The 21,162-nt window shown below is 51.8% G+C and overlaps 1 protein-coding gene and 1 pseudogene across 2 annotated transcripts in view; one reads left to right on the top strand and one right to left on the bottom strand.

Moving 5' to 3' along the window:
* Nucleotides 1-21,162, bottom strand: part of TNRC6C (trinucleotide repeat containing adaptor 6C) — a gene marked incomplete at its 3' end in the record, with an annotated part of 110,025 nt that overhangs the window by 37,710 nt on the left and 51,153 nt on the right. The window contains exon 5 of the mRNA XM_080713751.1: nt 4,550-7,087. Within this exon, the coding sequence (XP_080569877.1) occupies nt 4,550-7,087 (2,538 nt within the window). The remainder of the gene's footprint in view (nt 1-4,549; nt 7,088-21,162) is intronic.
* LOC308275007 (abasic site processing protein HMCES-like) lies at nt 8,411-9,418 on the top strand (annotated as a pseudogene). The gene is made up of 2 exons: nt 8,411-8,739; nt 8,855-9,418. The product of its transcript is annotated as an abasic site processing protein HMCES-like (transcript).

Here is a 21,162-nt window from a genome sequence, read left to right as displayed (position 1 = left end):
TACTTAACATCTACCTAAGAACAGGACAATTTACTTATTTTTGGTGGTACTGGGGTTCCTGGAAACCCTTCTACCTCCGGGCTACACTCCCAGAACTATTTTTTTTTTATATTTTTATTTGGAAACAGGAGGCTGGCTTTGAACCAGCGTGATCCTCCCGTCTCTGCCTCGCAAGCGCGGGGATTACAAGCGTGCGCCATCACGCCCGGCTTATGATCAACAATTTAAAAATTATCTTAAACATCCTGGCTCTGCCATGCTTTACTGCCGGACCACGCAGTCCCTAGCAGGAGGCAAAGGTGGCCCCAGTGGGAAGAGCATCCCGAACGCGGCCAGTCTGCAGGGTGACAGGCTGAGCCCTTTGCCCTCACTGCACAGGACGTGCGCGGCCTGAGACTTGACCGTCGCGGGGCACGTGGTACACCAAGGACACACCGTGCTGCCACTCTGCACCAGTGGTGCAAAGAGATTAATATTGTGAGAAAAATTCGCACGCAACCCTGCCGTGTGCTGTATAATACACTAAGCTTGGCAAGGTCTCTGCACATGGCCTTACCATCTGGAAAAAATTTGTAACTCGTTTTGTCTCTAAATTCGCAACTGCTTCTATAATTCTGCTACAACCAACTGCCAAGGTTCTGCACAGGGCCCAAGGACTGGTGGGAAAGAAGGGACTGGGGTAGCTATCTGTTACGAGTGGCCCGGCACTTTCCCTGCTCTTTACATATGCTGAAATATATGCAAATTGTTGAGATATATCTGTACTTTTCATACAAAGAATGATTTTGGCCCTTTGTACTAAACAAGAATGCCTTCATGAGGGCAGGCCTCATATTCTGTCTACTAAAGGCAGTGAAAAGCCGCTTCTCCGGACGCCATAACGTGCCTCTGCCTGCTGGGTGTGCGCCACGTGTGACCCCAGGACGGCAGGCTCCAGTACACGCACACGACGCTCCCCCGCCATGCCCTGCGGCCTGGCCCAGCCCCCCAGTACCCCTCCGGGCTCTGGGCAAGGACCGCTCCATCCTCTACACAGGTGAAGCACACCTTCCCCTGCCCCACCTCCACAACTTCGGCCACCACGAGGTCCCTGTTTCAAAAAAATAAAAAGGGTTGGGGGTGGAGCTCAGAGGTATCATGCCCCTGGGTTCAATCCCAGTACCAAATAATAAAATTGAAAAGGTAACTAAGGGATAGGGGTCTGTACCTGGGACCAAGCAACACACGGCAGTGAGCATCCCAAGGGAGGGCTGGCTTGATCAGATTTTAGGCTTAATAGAGAGAAACTGTGTGCTGTGGCCCAAAAGGCTAACTGAAACTCAGAATATGTGTTTCTAAGAGTACAATTTGGGGATAAAGCGAGTTACAGTGTTAGCCATCTCTGCTGGTTAACTGTACTTCGGCAATGACGTCGTTCTGGGCATCAAGGAAGGGGCAACAGCTCTCCAGAAGACCACAAGAAGGTCCAAAGCCATGCCTGAGGAGTGGGGTAAGGAGCCGGGATACACGGAGACAGGACACGACAACCGGGGTGAACTTCTGCAGTTCTGCAGCACTGACAGAGCAGTCTGCTCTTGTTTTGCATGGTTCCAGGAGACAGAGCTGAAAGCCTAACTGCAGAGACCAGCTGGAGCCGACTCGCACGTGGACCAAGGCAGAGCAGAGCAGTGGCCAGGACACCAGGCGCTCGTGCGGGCTGAGGGCTCCAGCTCTTACTAAGTCTACAGGAGACCTGGGGTGCGGCTGGCGTGGAGCCGGAGCACACGCCCCTCCAGTCCTTGCACCCAGGAAGCTCCGCGGTCTGGTGCGGCCATCACTCGGCAGACGCCATGTCAGTCACATGGCGATACCCTGCACTGGTTTATCTGAGGCCATCGCTAGTGGCCCGTTACTGGAGTCCACCCGATTCTGCCCGCGTCCCTCCTAGTCAAGGCTGTTTCTCTTCTGCTGTGATGTAAGCTCCCTGCAGGCCCTCTCTGCTTTGAATCATTTCTTCCACCAAGCAGGAACTCACAAGTCTTTGATTTTAGAACTTTTTACAATAAATGCTGGTGAGGATGGGGGAAACAGAAAGTCTTCTACACTGATGGGAGGACTGCAAATTAGTTCAAATGCTATGGAGATCAGTATGGAGATTCCTCAGAAATCTGGGACTGGATCCACTATATGATCCACTCATACCACTCCTGGGCATCTTTCCAAAGGGACCGAAACGGGAACTACAGCAATGTACGCACACCCATGTTCACAGCAGCACAGCTCACGAGAGCCAAGTCACGGAACCAACCAGGCGCCATCAGCAGAAGAACGGATGACAAAAGCACGGGGCACGCATGCGATGGAATTCTACTCAGCAATAAAGACGAACAAAATCGTGTCATTTGCAGAAAAACGGAAAGACCTAGAGAACATTATGTTGAGATCAGCCAGCCACAGAAAGTGGCGGGTCATGTTTTCTCTAATCGTGGAAGCTAGGGAGTCATGGGGATGCCACAGGGACTCCAGGTAACGGAGGGGCCCGGGGGAGCCAGGAGCCAGTGTGAAGGGAAGGGCCGCGGAGAGAGGGATCACTAATGGGAGCGCTGCCAACGACTCGGCATTCCCATTAATGGCGATCTCAGTGCTGTGTACTGGGAAGAGGGGAGGGGGGGGCACCAAGTGCGGCGTGCATGTATGTCAACATGATTTGCATTAGGATGCGAGGCCACACCGCACCAAGAAAAGTGTATTAAAAAAGAGCTTTTCTACCAACTGAAATCAGAGTATAACTTGTACAGTGCCCTTCATATTTATAAAACCTGCTTTACCTCAGTGTCGACCGCACATCACAAACACTGTGGAGCTTTAGGCCTATGAGTGAGTGGGCTTCATTCTAGACCAATTAAAGTAGATTCTGGGGCTGATACCCCCCCAGCGCCAAGGTAATTTTAAGGACAGGAGGGCTGAGAAGTGCTGGCACCTGCTCCAGGAGCGAAGACACGTGTGAAGGAGCACAGCGGGCACAGTGGGCCCCACTCTCCCTAGAGAGGAGCTCTTTCTTCTTCCCTCTCAGGTCTTGTGATTATGAGTTGTACTGTCACCTGGGAAACTACATGCACAGTACAGGGGTCGGAGAACATGGGTGTCTTAAAACACCCAACCAGGGGCGATGACGAGCATCAATTACTTAAAGGCCTAATAACGGGCAAAGGCTAAATAAATTATGAAGCAAACCTGCCACGGAACACTGTAATCTCTAACATGACCTTTAGGAAGATGTCAAGGAGCACCGAAAGTACTCAGAAAACGATGCTTAAAGGAAAAAACAATTCAAAATGGTTTCTGTAAGAAGATAAACTGCCCAACGGTTACATTAAGTGGTTAAGGAATCCAGACAGAGAGTTTGGCACAACATAAATACAACTTCACATAAAGTATTGAGGAGATAGAAAGGAAGCAGGCAGATAGGGAAGAGGCCTCCGTAGAAAAAGCTAATTTCCTGAGTTTCCTGAGGGGTGACGAATACCTGAAATTCCAAAGGCTCAGAGATAAGGAGGACTAGAGCTTCGCAAAGCCATCAGTTTACTAATCAACAAACCCAGGAGCCCCTCACCAGCAAGTCTGAGAGGAGATTCTTCAAGGACTTGCAAATACCCTATGCAAATCCTAAGAGCTGCTTCCCAGAATTCCCACAGTCACCCTAACCAAAAGAGGTCACAAACGGTCAGGCCTTTGCCTTAGTCGGAAGGCAAATTGGGGCCTTTCCCTCTTGGGACCCCCTCCCCTTTTGGGGAGCTGTTCTCTCTTTCGCAGGTGTTAAGTCTTGAGAGAAGGCAGAGTGCATCTGAGGGCCCATGGCTCAGGCTACTCTTGGGTAGTGACCTGAAGGCCTCTGCTGGACATCAAGGCCGACCAGGCCCCTAGGGGTGACCTGTACCTCTTTTCTGGTAGATCGTGTGGACTCTGGGAGAAAGTAGTTTGCAACTGACGGCACTTGGCTCGGGCGACACTCGGGTAGTGACCTGAAGGCAGCTACTGGACACCAGGAGACCCGACAGCCCGAGTGGTGTTCTGCCTCTTTTCCTATTCTCTTTTCCTATTGGGCTACTCTCCAGTATTGTCCTGAAGGCAGCTGCTGGACCCAGAGTTCCAGCCCCTTTGGGGTGTCCAGCCGCTTTCCCCCATTCCCTGCTGCTTCCAGTAAACCTTCTACTCCCCTTCCTGCGGTCTGCGGTGTCATTCTTTGCTCACCGTAGACGAGAACCCTGTACGGAGAAGCTGAGTCTCTTCTCAAGAAACTCCGTTTCAACTTTGACGAGACTCCAGGTTTCTTCTCAGGTAGCCCCCCTTTTCATCTTGGGGGCTCAGAGGAAACCCCCCTTTCAGTATCCTACGGTAATCCGAACAAGAGACAGTGCTCAGAGTCACCCCAGCTACTAGAGGATCCTGGCTTCATGCTCTTTGGATGGTACTTAGATACCACAAGGCCAAAGAGCACGGAAGGGCTTCAGGGCCACTGGCTGCACCACCACCGTGCCCGCGTGGGGCAGCCACCCTCTCCCCTGCCTACCTGGCCCGAGCAGCGGCGAGCGCGCCAGCCGGGCGCCGGCCGGGGGCGGGGGCGGCGTCTCGCCCGGGTGCGCCGCGGTGCTGGTCGCGGGGGCGGCGGCGCTGGTGGAGGCGCCGCTCTGGACGACTGGGTTGTTCCTGTCCCACATGTTCACAGCTTTGCTGTTGTAGCTGCTCGGGTCCCCCCACGCCGAGGTCCCGTCATCGATCTCCATTCTGCGTCGGATGGACGGCGGCGAGGGCTCTTCCCAGCCCGTGGCCTCGCTGCTGTCCGGCTTGCCCGGCACTGGCCCCCCGATCCACCCGGCGCCCGTCTGCTTGACAGAAGCAGCCCCTCCCCAGCTGCTCACGCTGCCGTCTTGGGGCTTGCCGGCCCAGCTCTGCTGGGGACCGGGCTTTGGGGGCTCCCCCCAGTTCGTGCCTGGATTCCCCTTTGCGCCGGCGCCGCCCCAGCCGCCGGCCCCGGACCTCTCGGCATCACTCCAGCCAGACCCCGACCTGTCAGCGTCCCATCCACACCCATTCTTCTTCCCATCTCCCAAGTGCCCGAGGACGGAGGAGTCTGCCCAGTCTCCCCCGCCTGCGCCCCAGGCTGGGTTGGCTCTCTGTCCGTCTCCCCAGCTCTGGGGCTTGGGTTTTGGCGGCTCACCCCAGGTGGGGGACTTCTCCTCCTGGCTTGCGGTCCCACTCCACACGTGGCCGCTCTTGGCGGCGGCGCTAACTGCAGGCGAGCTCATCGAGTCCCCCCACACCCCGGGGCCGCTCTGCGCCTTGCCGCCGCCCTCTCCCCAGCCCGTGTGCGTGGCGGGGGCAGGCTGCGAGCTGGCCCAGCCCGATCCCGAAGAGGTATTTGTACTGCTCCCCGCGGCCCCCTCGCTCCTCCCCCCCGAGTTTGAAGGCTGGGCGGCCGCACAGCCCCAGGCCTCCGTCCCATTGTCACGCTTCCTTTCAGACCTCGGGGATTCTTCAAATTCCCAGGCAGTGTTCTGCTTTACCGGAGTCTGTCCCCAACCAGTGTTGGACAGAACCCTCGGGTCCAGGTCGTTCCTCGGCAACTGGAGGTGGCTCTGGTCTGCGTCCCCTTTCTCTCGCCGCCGGCCCTCTCCTGTGCCACCTTCGCTGTGGCCAACGCACCCATCGCTGCTTCCCTCGCCCCCAGCCCCAGAGGCTGCGGCTTTGGCCCATGGGCTGGCGCTGGTGCTGGGGTGCTCGGGCTGCCCGGGAGGGGCCTGGCTGGTGGCAGCAGGGCCGTCCCAGCCCACGGCCCCTCGCCCATGGCTGCTGCTGCTGGAATGCTGGTTTGGGGGCTTTCCCCACTCCCCGCTCACACCATTGGAGGAGCTTCTGTTGGGGTGGCCCCACGCTCCCGAGTGCATGCCACCGCTGCTGCTGCCCCTGCCCCAGGGGAGAGCCCCGGGGCCAGCAGGAGGGCCCGCGTCCCAGGCGCTCCCGCCATTCCCGTCCTTCTGCACAGCACTGCTGGACCCACTTTGTTTAGCACTCGACGCTGAGTTCACAGTGTCTCCACTCCCCTGGCTGAACCCAGAATTGCTACTTCCCGTGGCAGGGTTACCTGGGGACAGCCCCCACACGGAATTGTTAATTCCTTCACCACCACCCCCACCGCCTTGAGAGGCTGCCTGTCCGTTAGCACCAGGAAGGCCTTGCAGGCGGGGTGGGACGATGGCCCCCATGCCCACGCCCCAGTTGGGCAGTCCGTTGGTCTGCACTGCATTGACAGGGTTGGGTGAAGAGTTCATGGGGTTAGTGTTATTTGGTCCATCAGTGTTAAGGTTCTGAGGTTGTATGCTGAAAGACACATTCTGAGAAGTGGACGTTGGTGGTTCTGCGCTCTCTTGTGGCAGCAAGTTTCCCCAAGCACTGAGCGTGCCCGCTGGGTTCCCGTTCTGGCTGCCCAGACTCTGACCTATGGCACTGACTGGACTGCAGACACTGGAAGGGCTGCCTGCCGCCACCGTGCCTTCATGTCCCAGCACAGGCCAGGCAGCGGGGTTGGCATTGGGGTTAAGGTTAAGGTTGGTGCCGGCACTGGAGCTGGAAGCACCCCAGCAGTTCTGACTTCGCCCATCTCCAATCACGTTGTCCATCTTTCCATCCCCGCTGCCAACAGAGCAGTGAGCCAGGCCAGAGCCGGGGCCGGTGGCTACGCCCCACACCCTGGAGCCCCCGCTGCCGCTGGCTCCCGCCCCAGGGGCGCTGGGGTTGGAGGGGCTTTGGACGAGCACGCCGTTGCTGCCATTGCCGCAACCGCTCTTCTTGGGGTGCCCCGTGAAGCTGCCCTGGGCGCTCCCCGTAGCCATGCTACTGGCCTCTGAGCCACAGCTGGAGGCTGGGTCAGTGTCCGCGGGACATTCTGACGCGGACTCCGTCTCCGTGCCTGCGACGGGAGGCCACGCCTCCTGGCCAGTCCTGTCTGCTACCACGTTTTCCCAGGTGCAGCTGGCTTCGCCTCTGTAAGAAGGCTGCTGTCCCCAGTGGGGATTTTCATAATGATCTGCCAATCCACTGTGACTGATATCTGAAAAAGATGAAATAAACTCAAAGTCAGACCTTCCTCCTGTTTGTCAACGAATCAACTGCTAACTCATCTTTGGAGAAGTTCTTTATTTCAAGTTTTCAATTCTGAATGACAAACACTAAAAAATGACTGAAAGAAAAAAACTGTACGCTTTCTTACTAGCTCCCATTTCAGAAAGAGCTAATATTGCTGATTCTACTAATCCTTCCTCCCACAGCGCGCCGTCCTCCCGAGGGGGCGTGATGCGCAGCCGCGTCTCTCAAGGTCTGTAGTCAAGGAGCGGCCTCACCCGAAGGCAGCAGCTCTGGGATTTCTGACCTCGCAACTCTTGGACTCTGGAGCACAGTCTACAGTTCCCTTTGAGACTTATAATTAGAAAGGCTATACTCCTAGCTCTTTTTTTTTTTTTTAATTTGAAACAAGGGCTCACTAAGTTACTGAGGGCCTTGCTAAGTTGTTGAGGCTGGCCCTGAACCCGTGATTCTCCTGTCTCAGCTTTTTAAAGGGTCACAGAAGGTACCGCTTTATATCTACATTTTGTATCTACATTTTATCTCCAATAATGTCTTGAGTATTTGCAATGTTGCAATCAAACTTATATTTCAACAAACTTTCCAGTTGCTGAGGCCTTGCTAAGGCGCACTGTGGGACAACTAGCCACCTGCAAAGACGAAAAGGAGACGATGCCCTCAGTTCATGCCAGACACAAATACACACACTCCAGATGAGGGGAGATCTGAGCTGACGAGCAGGCTGCATGAGACGTAACTAAGGAAGCACGGACTCTCTGACCTTCACCGCTCTGCCTTCTGACAGAAGACACACAATGCCCAAGACATAAAAAGCTGACAGATCTGACTATGTTACTATTAAAAACATCTATACGACAAAAGATGTCACATACTAGAAACTGAAATACAAGCTACAGGCAGAAAGTAACAGAAGGTTATCAAGAGTGAAGCACGCGCAGGGCCTGGTGGCCCCCTGTGATCCCGGTACTGGAAAGGAGAGACAGGAGGACTACAGGTTTAAGGCTAGCCCCAGCAACTTAGTGAGACCCTATTTCAAAATAAAAATAAAATAGGCTGGGAGTGCAGCTTTGAGCAGAATGCCCCTGGATTCAGCCTCCTGTACCAGGAGGAAGAAAAAAAAAAAAAAAAAAAGTAAAGAAGTCCTACAAATCAATACGGCCAACTCCCAACCTGCAAATTAAAAAAAGAAAAAGAAAAAAGAAAGCAAAAGCAGGGGCTTGCAGGCTGGAGTGCGGGCGGTAGCACGGGCCGGGCTGAGGCAGGGCGGAGGTCAGGAGAAGGACACGGAAGTATGTGTGGCCGAACATCCTGTCACCTACCCAGAGATGTTCTCACAAGAGCTTGTGCCTATCAGAATCGGCAGGGCCAGCAGCAGCTCCCAGAGTGGAGGGACCCAGATAAGTACAGCCCATCCGACAAGAGCCCTCAGTCCAGTCCAGCAGCCCCGTGCTGGTGTCTCGACTGCGCTTTGAGAAGGAAGCTGACTCATCAGAACAGATAACAGCCCCCATGCGATGGGGCCTGGCCCCATTCTTGGTTCAAGAAGGTGATCTTTCCAAGCTGCAGTTCAACACAACCAACTGTGGCAGTGACACCATGTTGGAGAAGCTCTCCTTCAAGGTGCCTCTGGGGAAGGGGAGACGCGGTGCGGTTTGAGCGGATGGGTTCTGAGTGGCAGCGATGCCCCGGGACGAGCCAGCGGCAGCCCTACTTCATCTACTTCCCCCAGGTCCAGACAGAGAAGGTGGGTAGCAGTGATGCTGCAGACAGTGCTGAAAACTGGGAGGAGACCTTCTCTATTCCCACACTGTCATCACCGTGGACTCCTGCAAAGGCTTGAGTGACATCCACCAAAGGATGCCTGCGATCTTAGATGGAGAGGAGGCAGTGTCCAGGTGGCTTGACTTTGGTGATGTCTCCATGCAGGAAGCCCTGAAGTCCATCCAGCCCACAGAGAACATCGGCTTCCATCCAGCGTCCCCCGTGGTGGACAACTCGCGGGTCAGCGCTCCGGAGGGCCTGGCTCCTGCCAGCCTCCTGCTCAAAAAGGAGCCCAGGGCAAGTGGCAGTAGCCAAAGGATGATGCAGTGGCTAGCCACAAAGTCACCCAAAAAGGAAAGCCCCCAGAACCACAGGACAAGTCAGATGTGCCCTAGTGGTCCAGCCAGTTCCTGCAGAAGAGCGTCTTCCCCACCAAGAGAGGCAGCGGGGGCTCCTGGAAAGATGGCTAAAAGGGGAGGAAGAGCCTGCGGCCAAGCGGCCTGACACCTGTGAACCGGGTCACGGCCAGCGGCACTGACCCCTGAGGCCGACAGCTGGCGCCCGGGGAGGGGGCAGTAATGGGCTCAAACCCAGGAGCAGGAGCGGTCTACCTCTGAGCTGCACTACCCTCGCTCTAACTTTTTTTTTTTTTTTTTTGCAGGTCTGGGGATGGAACCCAGGGGAATTTGACCTCCCAGCTCCACCCTCTGCCCTATTTTTTATTCTTTATTTTGAAACAGGGTCTCACTGACTTGCAAAGAAAGGGCCTCCCTAAAGTAGCCGAGGCTGTCCGCGAACCATGATCCTCCTGTCTCAGCCTCCCGAACGCTGGGATGACAAGTGTCTTGCACCACGCCCGGCTCCTTAGCTCCATCTTATGATTATCATTTTTTTAAAATAGGGTGTAAGTTGCTGAGACTGTCTTTGAACCTGCAGTCCTGTTTCTGCCTCTCAAGTACTGGAGTTACAGGCGTGTACCAATGCGCCCAGCGTGTGTGTGTGCGCGTGCGTGTGTGTGGAGCTTGGGCATTCTACCTCCTGTGATCCTTCTGTCTCAGCTCCCATGTCCTGGGATTATAAACATGCACCACCACCCCTGGCTAAAGGTGTAGTTTTAGAGGTTTGTTTTGTTTTTGTAAGGTTTGGAGATCGAACCCAGGTCCTCATACATGCTAGGCAAGTGCTCTGGCCACTGAACTACATCCCAATGGTTGTTTTTTCTTTCTTTCTTCTTTTCTTTCTTCTCTCTCTCCCTCTCTCTCTCACTCACTCACTCACTAGGGATTGAGTCCAGAGATATTCTACCTCTGAGCTACAGGCCTCCCCCGGCCCCCCGCCCCAGATACATAGAAATTTACTTAGGAAAGTAGGAAATATATTCAAGGAAGAATGCAGGCCACCCCAGAAGTGAAAGAAGCCTCAGCTTTTATTTTTTTTGTGTGTGTGTGATACTGTGGATGGAGCCCAGTGGCATTCTCCCTTCAAGTTATACCCCCAGTCATATTTTTATTCTCTTTTTTTTTTTTTTTTTGGTGGTACTGGGGTTCCTGGAAGCCCTTCTACCTCTGGGCTACACTCCCAGACCTATTTTTATATTTTTATTTGGAAACAGGGTCTCTTAAGCCAGCATTGGCTGGCTTAGAACCTGTGTGATCCTCCTGTCTCCGCCTTCCAAGTGTGGGGATTACAAGTGTGTGCCACCACGCCAGTTGTTCTTTATTTTTGAAACAGGGTTTCTCTGCATTGCAGAGGGCCTCACTAAGTAGCCGAGACTGCCTGCAAGCCATGATCCCCTGTCCCAGCCCCCCAAATGCTGGGATTAGGAGCGAGAGCCACCACGCCGGCTTTTACTTTTTGTATGTGTGTGTGTGCCAGAGCCAGCCAGCAAAAGTACGGGTTCCGGAGAGAGGAGTGAAGATGAAAGAATTTGATTCAGAGAATATTTAATTCTATCATGGAAGGATCTCCATCCAGTCCACTCCCGGGTTGATATCTCTACTGGCTGATCCCGGGTTTATCTCTCTTGTCCTATTTATACAGTTCCAGGTCAATCAAGCCCTCGTGCCATCACCACCTGTGTGCACAACGGTCAGGTCAATCAAGCCCTCGTGCCATCACCACCTGTGTGCACAACGGTCAGGTCAATCAAGCCCTCGTGCCATCACCACCTGTGCGCACAACGGTCGGATCAATCAATCAAGCCCTCGTGCCATCACCACCTGTGCGCACAACGGTCGGATCAATCAATCAAGCCCTCGTGCCATCACCACCTGTGCGCACAACGGTCGGATCAATCAATCAAGCCCTCGTGCCATCACCACCTGTGCGCACAACGGTCGGATCAATCAATCAAGCCCTCGTGCCATCACCACCTGTGCGCACAACGGTCGGATCAATCAATCAAGCCCTCGTGCCATCACCACCTGTGCGCACAACGGTCGGATCAATCAATCAATCCCTCGTGCCATCACCACCTGTGCGCACAACGGTCAGGTCAATCAAGCCCTCGTGCCATCACCACCTGTGCGCACAACGGTCGGATCAATCAATCAATCCCTCGTGCCATCACCACCTGTGCGCACAATGGTCGGATCAATCAATCAATCCCTCGTGCCATCACCACCTGAGCTTCTCTCAGATCTTTTACTTTGAACTTTCCATGACCCCAAACCTTATTGACTCTGGGCAAAGGACAGCCAGAAGTATTCTTTTAGGGGAAAACCTTAATGACTCCCCACATGTGTGGAACTGGGGATTGAACCCAAGGTCTCACTGAGTTGCTGAGACTGGCCTCCAAACTGCTATGCTCCTGTCCCAGCTTCCCAAGTACAGGATTGGAGGCATGAGCCACCACACCCAGCTTTACCTTTTATTTTGAAATATAGTCTCACCAAGTAAGTACACATTGGCCTTGAACCTGCCCTCCTCCTGTTGCATCTCTGCACTGTACCTGGCTCCTCTGGACTCTTTCTACCTGCTAGAATTAAGTTATTTAGTTTATACTTTTCCTGAATAAATTATATTTGGTAAAAAAAAAAAGAAAGCAAAAGCAGACAACTTAGAGAAAACACAGTCACTAAATCTGAATAATAATCAGCTTCATTAATAATTAAGAAATACACTTTAAAACAGTGAGACATCATTTCATACTCTGGAGGGAAGAATGGACACTAACAATTTAAAGCCTATGGGGGTGGGTATGACAATGGGGAGTGATGCCTATAATATTTTGGAACCAAGAAGCAAATATGACAAAATATTAAAACACTATGTTAAATTTTACTGTGGTATATTAAAACATTATGTTAAATTTTTACTGTGGATATAGGTTTACTATTTTCTGTAACTTTTTTTTTTCAGTACTGAGGGTTGGAACCCAGGGGCATTCTACCTCCGAGCTACACCCCTAGCCCTATTTTTTATTCTTTATTTTGAAACAGGTTGCAGAGGGCCTCAGTAAGCAGCCAAGGCTGGGTGAGTTCATATGCATAGCGCTTGCCACATATCAGCTGTCAATATGTTTCCTGTGTGAACGAATGCATGAATGTGCAAGGATAAATCGGAATGCTTGCTAAAGTACCAATGAGCTGAACAGTCTGAAGTCACTTCTCAACTCTAAAAACATTTTTGTTTTGTTTTGTTTTTTATTTTCAGTACTGGGGATGGAACCTAGGGGCATTCGCTATACCCCCAGCCCCTTTTAAAAATTCTTTATTTGGAAACACGGTTTCACTAAGTTGAGGAGGGCAGACCCTCCTGTCTCAGCCTCCCAAGTACTGGGATTATAAACCGGTGCCAACATGCCCAGCGAAAGATGTTACTGAGATACACAATCCCTAAGGTTTTCAGCTTTAAAATTTCGGATTTCTAGAGTTTATTTACAACACACATTAACATGAGAATCATATGCATACCAGATCAAGTAGCATATCTGGCACGGTCAATTTAACTACCATATGAAAGTAAAGATCTTTTAATGTGATAAGATATACATAATGTGACATTTACTATTTTAACCCTTTTTGAGTGCAGAATTTAATGGTATCAAATACTCACTGTTTATAAGCATCGTTACCACCCAGCTCCGAAAGGGAAACTGCAATCCCCATCCACTTCACTCCCTGTCTAAGAACGCGGATGTACTGAGTGCTCCTACACGTGGAACCACATAGTGTTTGTCCTTTTGTGGCCGGCGGATTCACTTAGCGTGTTTCAGGGTTCATCCGTGTTCTGGAACGTATGAGTCTTCCCTTTTTTTGAGGGGGGGGGGCTGTACCGGGGATTGAGCTCAGGGGCATTCTACTTCTTGTTATTTTAAAACATGGTCTTGTTTGAGTTGCTGAGTCTGGCCTGAACCTGCAATCCCCCTGTCTTGGCCCCTAAGTACTGAGATCACAAGTGTGTGCCACCACAGCCAGCTTCAAGAAGTTTTAAGGTGGGAATCAACGTCCTATTTACTTTAATATTTCAAAAACAGCTTAAAAATAAAAATTTGTTTAAAAATTAGAACCAGTGTGATGACACATGCCTGTAGTCTTCAGTGGCTGGAAGGCCGAGGCAGGAGCTCTGCTTGGGCCTAAGAACTCAAGGCCAGCCTGGGCACCGTAATGAGGCCGCAGCTCAAAACAAAAACTGGAAAGGCCTAGGAAGCTAGGCAGCAAAAAGGTACAATTTTAATTCAGCATTTCTGATTTTCAAGTATAGCTTAAAGTAGATTTGAAAACATCACTCACCACCATTTTATATTGGTAAGAATAAGACAATCAACAAGAAACAGTAAAATCTATATCCAAGACATGAGTCAATCTAGAGCCACTATGTAAAAGTCAGGCCCTTCTCACTCACCATACCTCTCTGCTCCTCTGAGGAACAGTTTGAAGGGATCAGCTCTGCCGCACCCCAATGCCTCCTCCCCACGGTTATCATTATCACCACCACCACCATCACCCTGTCACGACTATGCTAGCACCACCACCACCACCACTTCTACTCCACCACCCCCAGCACCACATCACAATGACCACTGTCACCATCACCACCGCCGCCATCACAACTACACAGTCGTCACATCACCGTCACCACTACCAACACGGTCGCCATCACCCCGTCACAACGGCCACCCAGTCACCACCACCACTCCACCACCACGGCCTTTCAATCACACTAGGATATACCCTCAAATAAACATTTAAAAAGGCTTATTATTTTTATGTTTAAAGCATGACATTCATCTTAGGGCAATTTTCTGACTTCAAAGTGTCTTGACTGCTATCAATTATTAAATCCCAAATAACCCAAACGATTAAACTATGCAAATTTTTCCCCTAAAAGTAGGCATCTTGAACTGAGCGAAACTCTGAAATGAACCAAGACTGAATCTCCTCCAGGCATTCTAGACCGTCCAGTACCGCTCAGGAGTGTTGAAGGGTTAGAGCCACGCCCGGCGTGCAGCGCCCAGACAGCGCCCCCGCAGTCTCCGCAGTCTCCAGACACCGCACACTTGCCAGCGGTGCGTGGCGCTCCACACAGGCTGGCTCAACGGAAGCGTACAGAACAAACTCCACCCTTTTCCAAAGAGGGAAGAGAAGCTGACAGAGGGAAGGACGAGGTTAAGGTTTGTCATGTGGAGCAGGAAATGAGCAGAAACGCTTGTTTTCAGAGCACAGCTCTGGTGTTTCCCAGCACATGGTTCTGTTACCGACACAGAACCTGTCTGTAATCGTTCTAATCTGTCTTCTAACGATTCCGCCAGAAGACAGAAGCGAGGCACGTGCAGAGCGTCAAGGTCGCTTTCCTTCTGCTGTTTAAATGGTTCACACAAGCTATAAACAGGTGGCTCTATAAAAATCTAAGTGACACAACTGTCTTCAGCGATTAAATTAAAAAGGATCACATAACAGCAGAGTTTAAAGTGAAAAGCTTTCCCTTTTTTGTTTTTAAATGTCCAAATGTTAACATATGAAGATAAAATTTTCCTGGCAAAGCATTTAATAAAGACCTTCCAAAAGCTACAGTAAGCAAAATTATAATTAGGTAGCAAATTAAGCGGATAAGAAAATGTGGCCAAGATTTCTCAGAAGCAGCGAATGCTGTACTGGCACCCACATGACAAGCAGCAAACGCACTCATTCTCGGTCACTTTGGTCCTTTCAGCTGATACTACAATGGCATACCACACATCGTGAAGACGTTCCCAGCGTTTCAAACAGCTGGCGAGGCATGCTACTGGTACCTAACTCCATGCTACCTGGTTTGTAGGAGCAGGGGAACGGGTACAACCGAGCCCTGCCCCATACACATTTGCTGTGCATACCATTCTCAGGAGGAAGTGCTTTGCAGTCAGAATTTCTTTGCTGGACAGGCTCCCAAACATCTTATCTGCCAACTGTTTTACGTACAAAGAATCACCAATGCAGAACAGAATAAAAGGTTTGCTGGAAACAATAATCAAAGTGTCCAAAAGAATAAGCTTCTTGCCTGGCATTTTTCGAAATGGCAATAAAATGAGATTGCTTCCTCGAGGTTAAAAACAGATGAAAACGACGAGGAAATGAGAAATAAGCTTTCTTTAGCGCTAACCATGCAGACAGAAACTCAGCTGCAAGGCCTGGCCCTGCCTCTGTTCTGCGGCAGATCCCAGCAAGCAGCTCTTCTCCCCAACACGAGTTAAGACGCCATCTTATCCCATCTGAACTGCGGCCAAGAGCGGAATCGGAGCTCTGGCCTGCACGCTGGAGCTCAGGCCACAGCAGAATGGGAGACGCCCGCTGCCGCGCTGGGCACCACCGCGCGCCTCTCCTGCTCTCCCAGGGGCTGCTGTGAAGGGATGAATACCTGCAGAAGGTGCCGCCCACCTCCGAGGAGAGGAGAGGCCACCTCGCGCAGGGCTGCCTCTGCGGCATCCAGGCTCGCTCCAGCTCTGGCTCCAGCATGTTGGCGGGGCCAGCACGGCCGCCTCCTGTAGAGCTGCCAGCGCCACGGGCCAGCCAGGCCCAGGCCACCGGCCGCCTGGCGGACCAGCGATGCGCTTTCTACCGCAGGAGGTGCCCGATCATCCCCTTCTGCGGGGGTGGAGGCATCCACAGAGGGGCTCTTAAAGCTTTGATTATCTAATTGCTGCAGACACTAAACCCATCTTCCTTCCTCTTCAGATTCTCTCGGCTGTCACAAACATTTTCACTTTGTAACCCAGTGACAATTAGCACCACAGCCACTTCTCTTCTGCTTTGTTGAAAGCCAGCCAAAAGAATAAGGGCACGCTGCCTACGGCTACATGCAAACAACTGCGGCTCCTGAGGCCTTTGATCACACCCCTTCTTTCTCCTTCCCTAAACAACCCCCAAACCTTAGGCATCCCATCACTAGCTGTAATATTCTAAATGAGCCCCGTATGTAAACTGGCAAGTGTCCAACTTCTTAATTACTTCCCTGCCTCTATCTAAAAAAGATCTACGTACTGCACGTTAATCAAAGCCTCTGTTTACAAATGTACAAAGCAGCCACCAAAACAATGCACTGTTCTGCCTGGAGGCAGAAGGAAGGAGAGGTTTTAAAATAAAATAAATAAAAGCTCTCAAGTGTTTCAAGCTAGAGTTATCCTGCAGACTTGTAAAACATAATCAGAACACACACACACACACACACACACACACACACACACACACGCACGCATTCTCTGGAAACCTAACAGTGAAAACCACTACATGTGTACACTAACATTCAGCCAGGTCAGATTTTTCTGTTAATGGGCTGGGTGAGCTCCCTTCCCAATCAATACAGGAATTCAAAAATCATCTTTCTCCTGGGTTATTCTGTGGAGGTCAATGTTTTATTTGCCAGAAATGGTGGTGGTGATGATCCTCCTCCTCTTCCTCCTCCTCCTCCTCCTCCTCTTCCTCCTCCTCCTCCATCTTTTCCTTCTTCTTCTGGTACTGGGGATTGAACCCAAAGCATTCTACCTCTAAACTACACACCCAGGCCTTTTTTTATTTGAAAGAAAGTCTTGCTAAGATGCTGAGGCTGCCTTTAAACCTGTGATTCTCCTGCCTTGGCCTCTCAAGTACTGGGATTACAGGTGTGCGCCACCACACCCTCCTAGAAATAGTCTTTATTTAAAGAGAAGCTGGACCAGGCTGGCCTATCCACCTGCCTGCACTACAGGTGACGCCTGGCTGTGTCTCTGGCCACTGTCAGTGACAGGGTGGGACAAGCTCTCTACCAGGCCACACACGCAGACCCTGGCCGCGCCTGTGTGACCGCCCCATGGCGGAGCTCCTGATTTCCAGGCCTGCCTCCTCCACTGCGGCCCTCAATGTTCTCCCCAGTCTTCTGAAGGTGTTTCTAGGCCTTGCTCACCCAGGCTGCTCTGGGCAGCTTCTTTAAGAACCCATTTCCCGCAAGTCACCCACAGCAACTACCTAAAGTGCAGTCACACAAACTACTAACGGGCCAACCGGCTTCATTCTGGAAAGCTTACTCTTTTTTGGGTGGTACTGGGGTTCCTGGAAGCCCTTCTACCTCCGGGCTACACTCCCAGACCTATTTTATCCTTTTTTTAAATTTGGAAACAGGGTCTCTTGAGCCAGCACGGCTGGCTTCAGATCTGCGCGATTCTCCTGTCTCCGCCTCTCAAGTACGGGGATTACAAGTGTGCCCACCACGCCCGGCTGGAAAGCTTATTCTGAATTGGTTGTCCAACTACAAAGTCTGTGTTTTTGCCCCCAACATCATCGCGTTTTAGTGCAACATCAGCGTTATGGAACCTTACATCTAGGACTTAATTTCTATGCTGTGTCGTTAGCATGCTAGGTGCTCTTCTACTGAGTCATACCCTCAGAGTCAGGACTTAGGTCTGTATCAAAGTACTAGAAATCTTGGTTTATTCTACAAAATAATGTTGACTTCAACAAAGCTGCAAAACCAGGGCAGCCCTGACGACCTCCAGGGCCGACGCAGACAGCACAACACTGACACCGAGCCAACGCGGGGACGCTGAGCCTGAACTCAGCGGGAACGGGGCGGCGGGGTGGGCTGGGGAGGACTGCTGTTCTCTGGGGACCTGCGGCCTAGCAGACCTTCCAATGGTCCTCAAGCCCAGGTCTTTCTTCATCCTGATGTGACAAAGCAAGGCGTCTGACCCAGGGACCAACGCTACCCACCTGGTACCTTGTAACTGCTCCAGAGGCCACGTCCACTGCGCTTGGCTCCCTGCTGCCGCCTGCCTATCACACTTGTGCTGAGCCTGGGCAGGCACAGAGCCGTGCTCTCAGGGCTCTGCAGAGTGTGCTCCCAGGCCTGCGCAGCTGGGGCAAGGACTGACAACACTTCCACAGCCGGCAGATCCTGCCAAATGGCCACAGAGGTCGTGCCTCCTTACGCTGCAGCCGGCAGTGAATGAGAACTGCCCCGGCGCTCTCACGTGGACCAGTGAGTGGGAAGGCCAGTCAGCCGTCAGCGCTGACGACGGGTGGGTGAAGAGCGGCACGTCGCCATTTTATGGACTGCACCGCAGGTGACACTTCCGATAAGCTCAGTGCTGCTCGGGCTCGGCGAGCTCGTCTGGCCACACGTCTGCCCAGTGGACTGTGCCCATGCTGACTTCTAGGATCAGCTGGTCTCCGTGAGACAGTCACCCTCCACTACGTACACAGTACACGCTTCGGGTTTTATACAAAAGTTTTCAGTTATGCATTCCAATTTGCCAGTCTCTTTCCATGGCTATGGCTGAGAGGAACTTTCATGTTGTCATGTGGAAGACTCGCCCACCGTCTCTGGGCAGTGTGTGTGCTACCCTACCCGCAGCCTCCCAGCCCTCAGCGGCGCCACACTCACCACCACCTGGGCGCCGCGGTGGCTTGCGTGTACGCCACTCTGTCCATCCCAGCCCCAGCAACATGCTGTCAAACTTATTACAGGGCACACCTCGTTCTTAAAAATGACTTAGCCTGTCTATTCGCGTGTACTCGCCCTTCCAGATGAACGTTAAAATTGCCTATCACCTTCCAGAACAGTTGAATGCAAATTTAACTTGATCCAGTCCCCATGGTTTCTGTGCGGTCTCACACTCCTGCTTAGCAATGCGAAGCGCCGGCTGAGCCCCAGGCCCTCCCGCAGCCTGCTCATGCGCGAGCCGCCCGCCGCCTGCAGTCTCCCAGAGGGGATGGCTGTGGCCGGCGCAGGCGGCCCCTTTCACCTGCTCTACGCAGTGGGGCTGGCTGTTCAAGTCCGACTCTGGGCACCTCCGGTGGAGCCTTTCTGGACCACGCATGCCTGTGACACCCTGCTCCTGTCTCTGTCACAATATTCCAACACACTTCACTCACAACTGTTTCTCCCTAATGCAAAGCGTTTGGCATTCAGTAGGCATCCAACGGGTACTTTGTTCACTGAATTAAAAAAGCCACACTTGGCAAAACCACAGTTCTCAAAGATCAGCACCTCCCCCTTCTCTGAGGCGGGCAAATGCGGCGTGGCAGGGCTGACACACGCTCTGGCATAACAAGATAGGGAAAGATGGTGCAGAGTATTAAGCTAGTGTTTTGTCAAAAAAAAAAAGGCAGTATTTTAGATTGTCATTTTCTATATGAATAAGCTTGACAGACTACTGCAAAACACAAGGTAGACCACAGCCAAAGTCTGGAAGAGGCAGACCGATACTGACACATATTCTGGTATGTAAAGAAGAAGAACGGTCAGGGTAGGCCCCTCTCCTAATTCCACCAGCCATCTGTACTACAACTGCATAGAAATTGCTATCTGTACTTACAAGGCTAAACAAACAAACAAACAAACCGCAAATTCAGTTTTCCACTCTTTACAAACTTTCCACTTCTAGACTTATACAGTTTAATTTTATCCACAAAGCCTCTCTGTGTACTGGAATAGACACGTAAGCTCCCCATTAATGCGGTGAGGACTTAGACAGTCGACCTTCACCTGGAGGAGCCAGGCCAGGCCGCTGGGTGTGAGGAGAGCAGGTGCCTGTGAGTTAGGCGCCTCTAGAGCTATGACAGGCGATCCCAACCCCATGGAGCCTTCCGGAGATACTTCACCTCCTTACACTTTCCTAACAGTAGAACTCAAGAGGGAAAGAGCACACATATGGACCCACTTGGGAAAATGCAGAAAGCAGCCCGGGAGCCCGCATCACCCCGCGTCACTTCTCTCTGCTGGAGGGACGAGCCGGCCAGCCCGCGGCCCGGCCACCCTCTGGCCCACCTGCTCGCCTGGCGCGTGGTGCTGCCGACCCAGCACTCGTGCTTCTGTTCAGGGCAGCAGTACAGGAGAGGGCTGTTCTCATCATTCAGACGACTTTTCATTTTAGAGCAGAACTGACTAAAGTGATAAAGCCTGCGGCCAGGCGGGTGGCGCACTCCCCTAATCCTAGTACTTAGGAGGCCAGACAGGAGGATCGCAGGTTCAAGGACAGCCTCAGCAACCTAGAGAGACCCTGTTTCAACGAAAAATAAAACAGGGCCAGGGGTGTAGCTTAGAGATAGAATGCCCTTGGGTCCAATTCTTGGTATAACAACAACAAACACAAGACAAAACCAAACCAAAACCAAAAATCCTATTCATATAAGTAACAAATACAAACTAGGTATGGTGGCAAAAACCTGTAATCCCAGTAATTGGGAGGCTGAGCCAGGAAGACTGCAGGTTTGAGGGCAACACCAGCAACTTAGTGAAACCCTCTTTTGAAATAAAAATAAAAAGGGCTGTTCAACTTGGGTTCAACCTCAAGTACTAAAAATAAACAAATAAAAGACCCATATACAGTAACAATCTATGTACTGTATTTCTAAAAAAAATATATATATACATATATACATATATATATATATATATATATATATATATATATATATATAGAGAGAGAGAGAGAGAGAGAGAGAGAGGGAGAGAGAGAGAGAGAGCGCGCGCGCGTGCGAGCGAGCTTTTATTTGGTCCAGGCATGGTGGCGCAAGCTTGTAATCCCAGCATTCAGGAGGCTGAGACCGGAGGGTCGCGGTTCGCAGACAGCCTCAGCTACTAAGTGAGGCCCTCCGCAACTCTCAGTGAGACCCTGTTTCAAAATAGAATAAGAAATAGGGCAGGGGCTGTAGCTTGTGGGTAGAATGCCCCTGGGTTCAATCCTCGGTTTTGTTAAAAAAAATTCATACCAAAATTTTATGCAATGAATTCCTGATTGAGCTCTGCTTTTTATCTAACGCGCCAGCAGCAGCGCCAGCAGCCTCGTGAAGCTTCTGGTGAGAGGCGTGTGAAGCCACCAGCCAAGGGCAG

This window comes from Muscardinus avellanarius, assembly GCF_963383645.1.
Source record: "Muscardinus avellanarius genome assembly, chromosome: 16".
Taxonomy (NCBI): domain Eukaryota; kingdom Metazoa; phylum Chordata; class Mammalia; order Rodentia; family Gliridae; genus Muscardinus; species Muscardinus avellanarius.
This window is presented reverse-complemented; position numbering and strand designations above follow the sequence as displayed.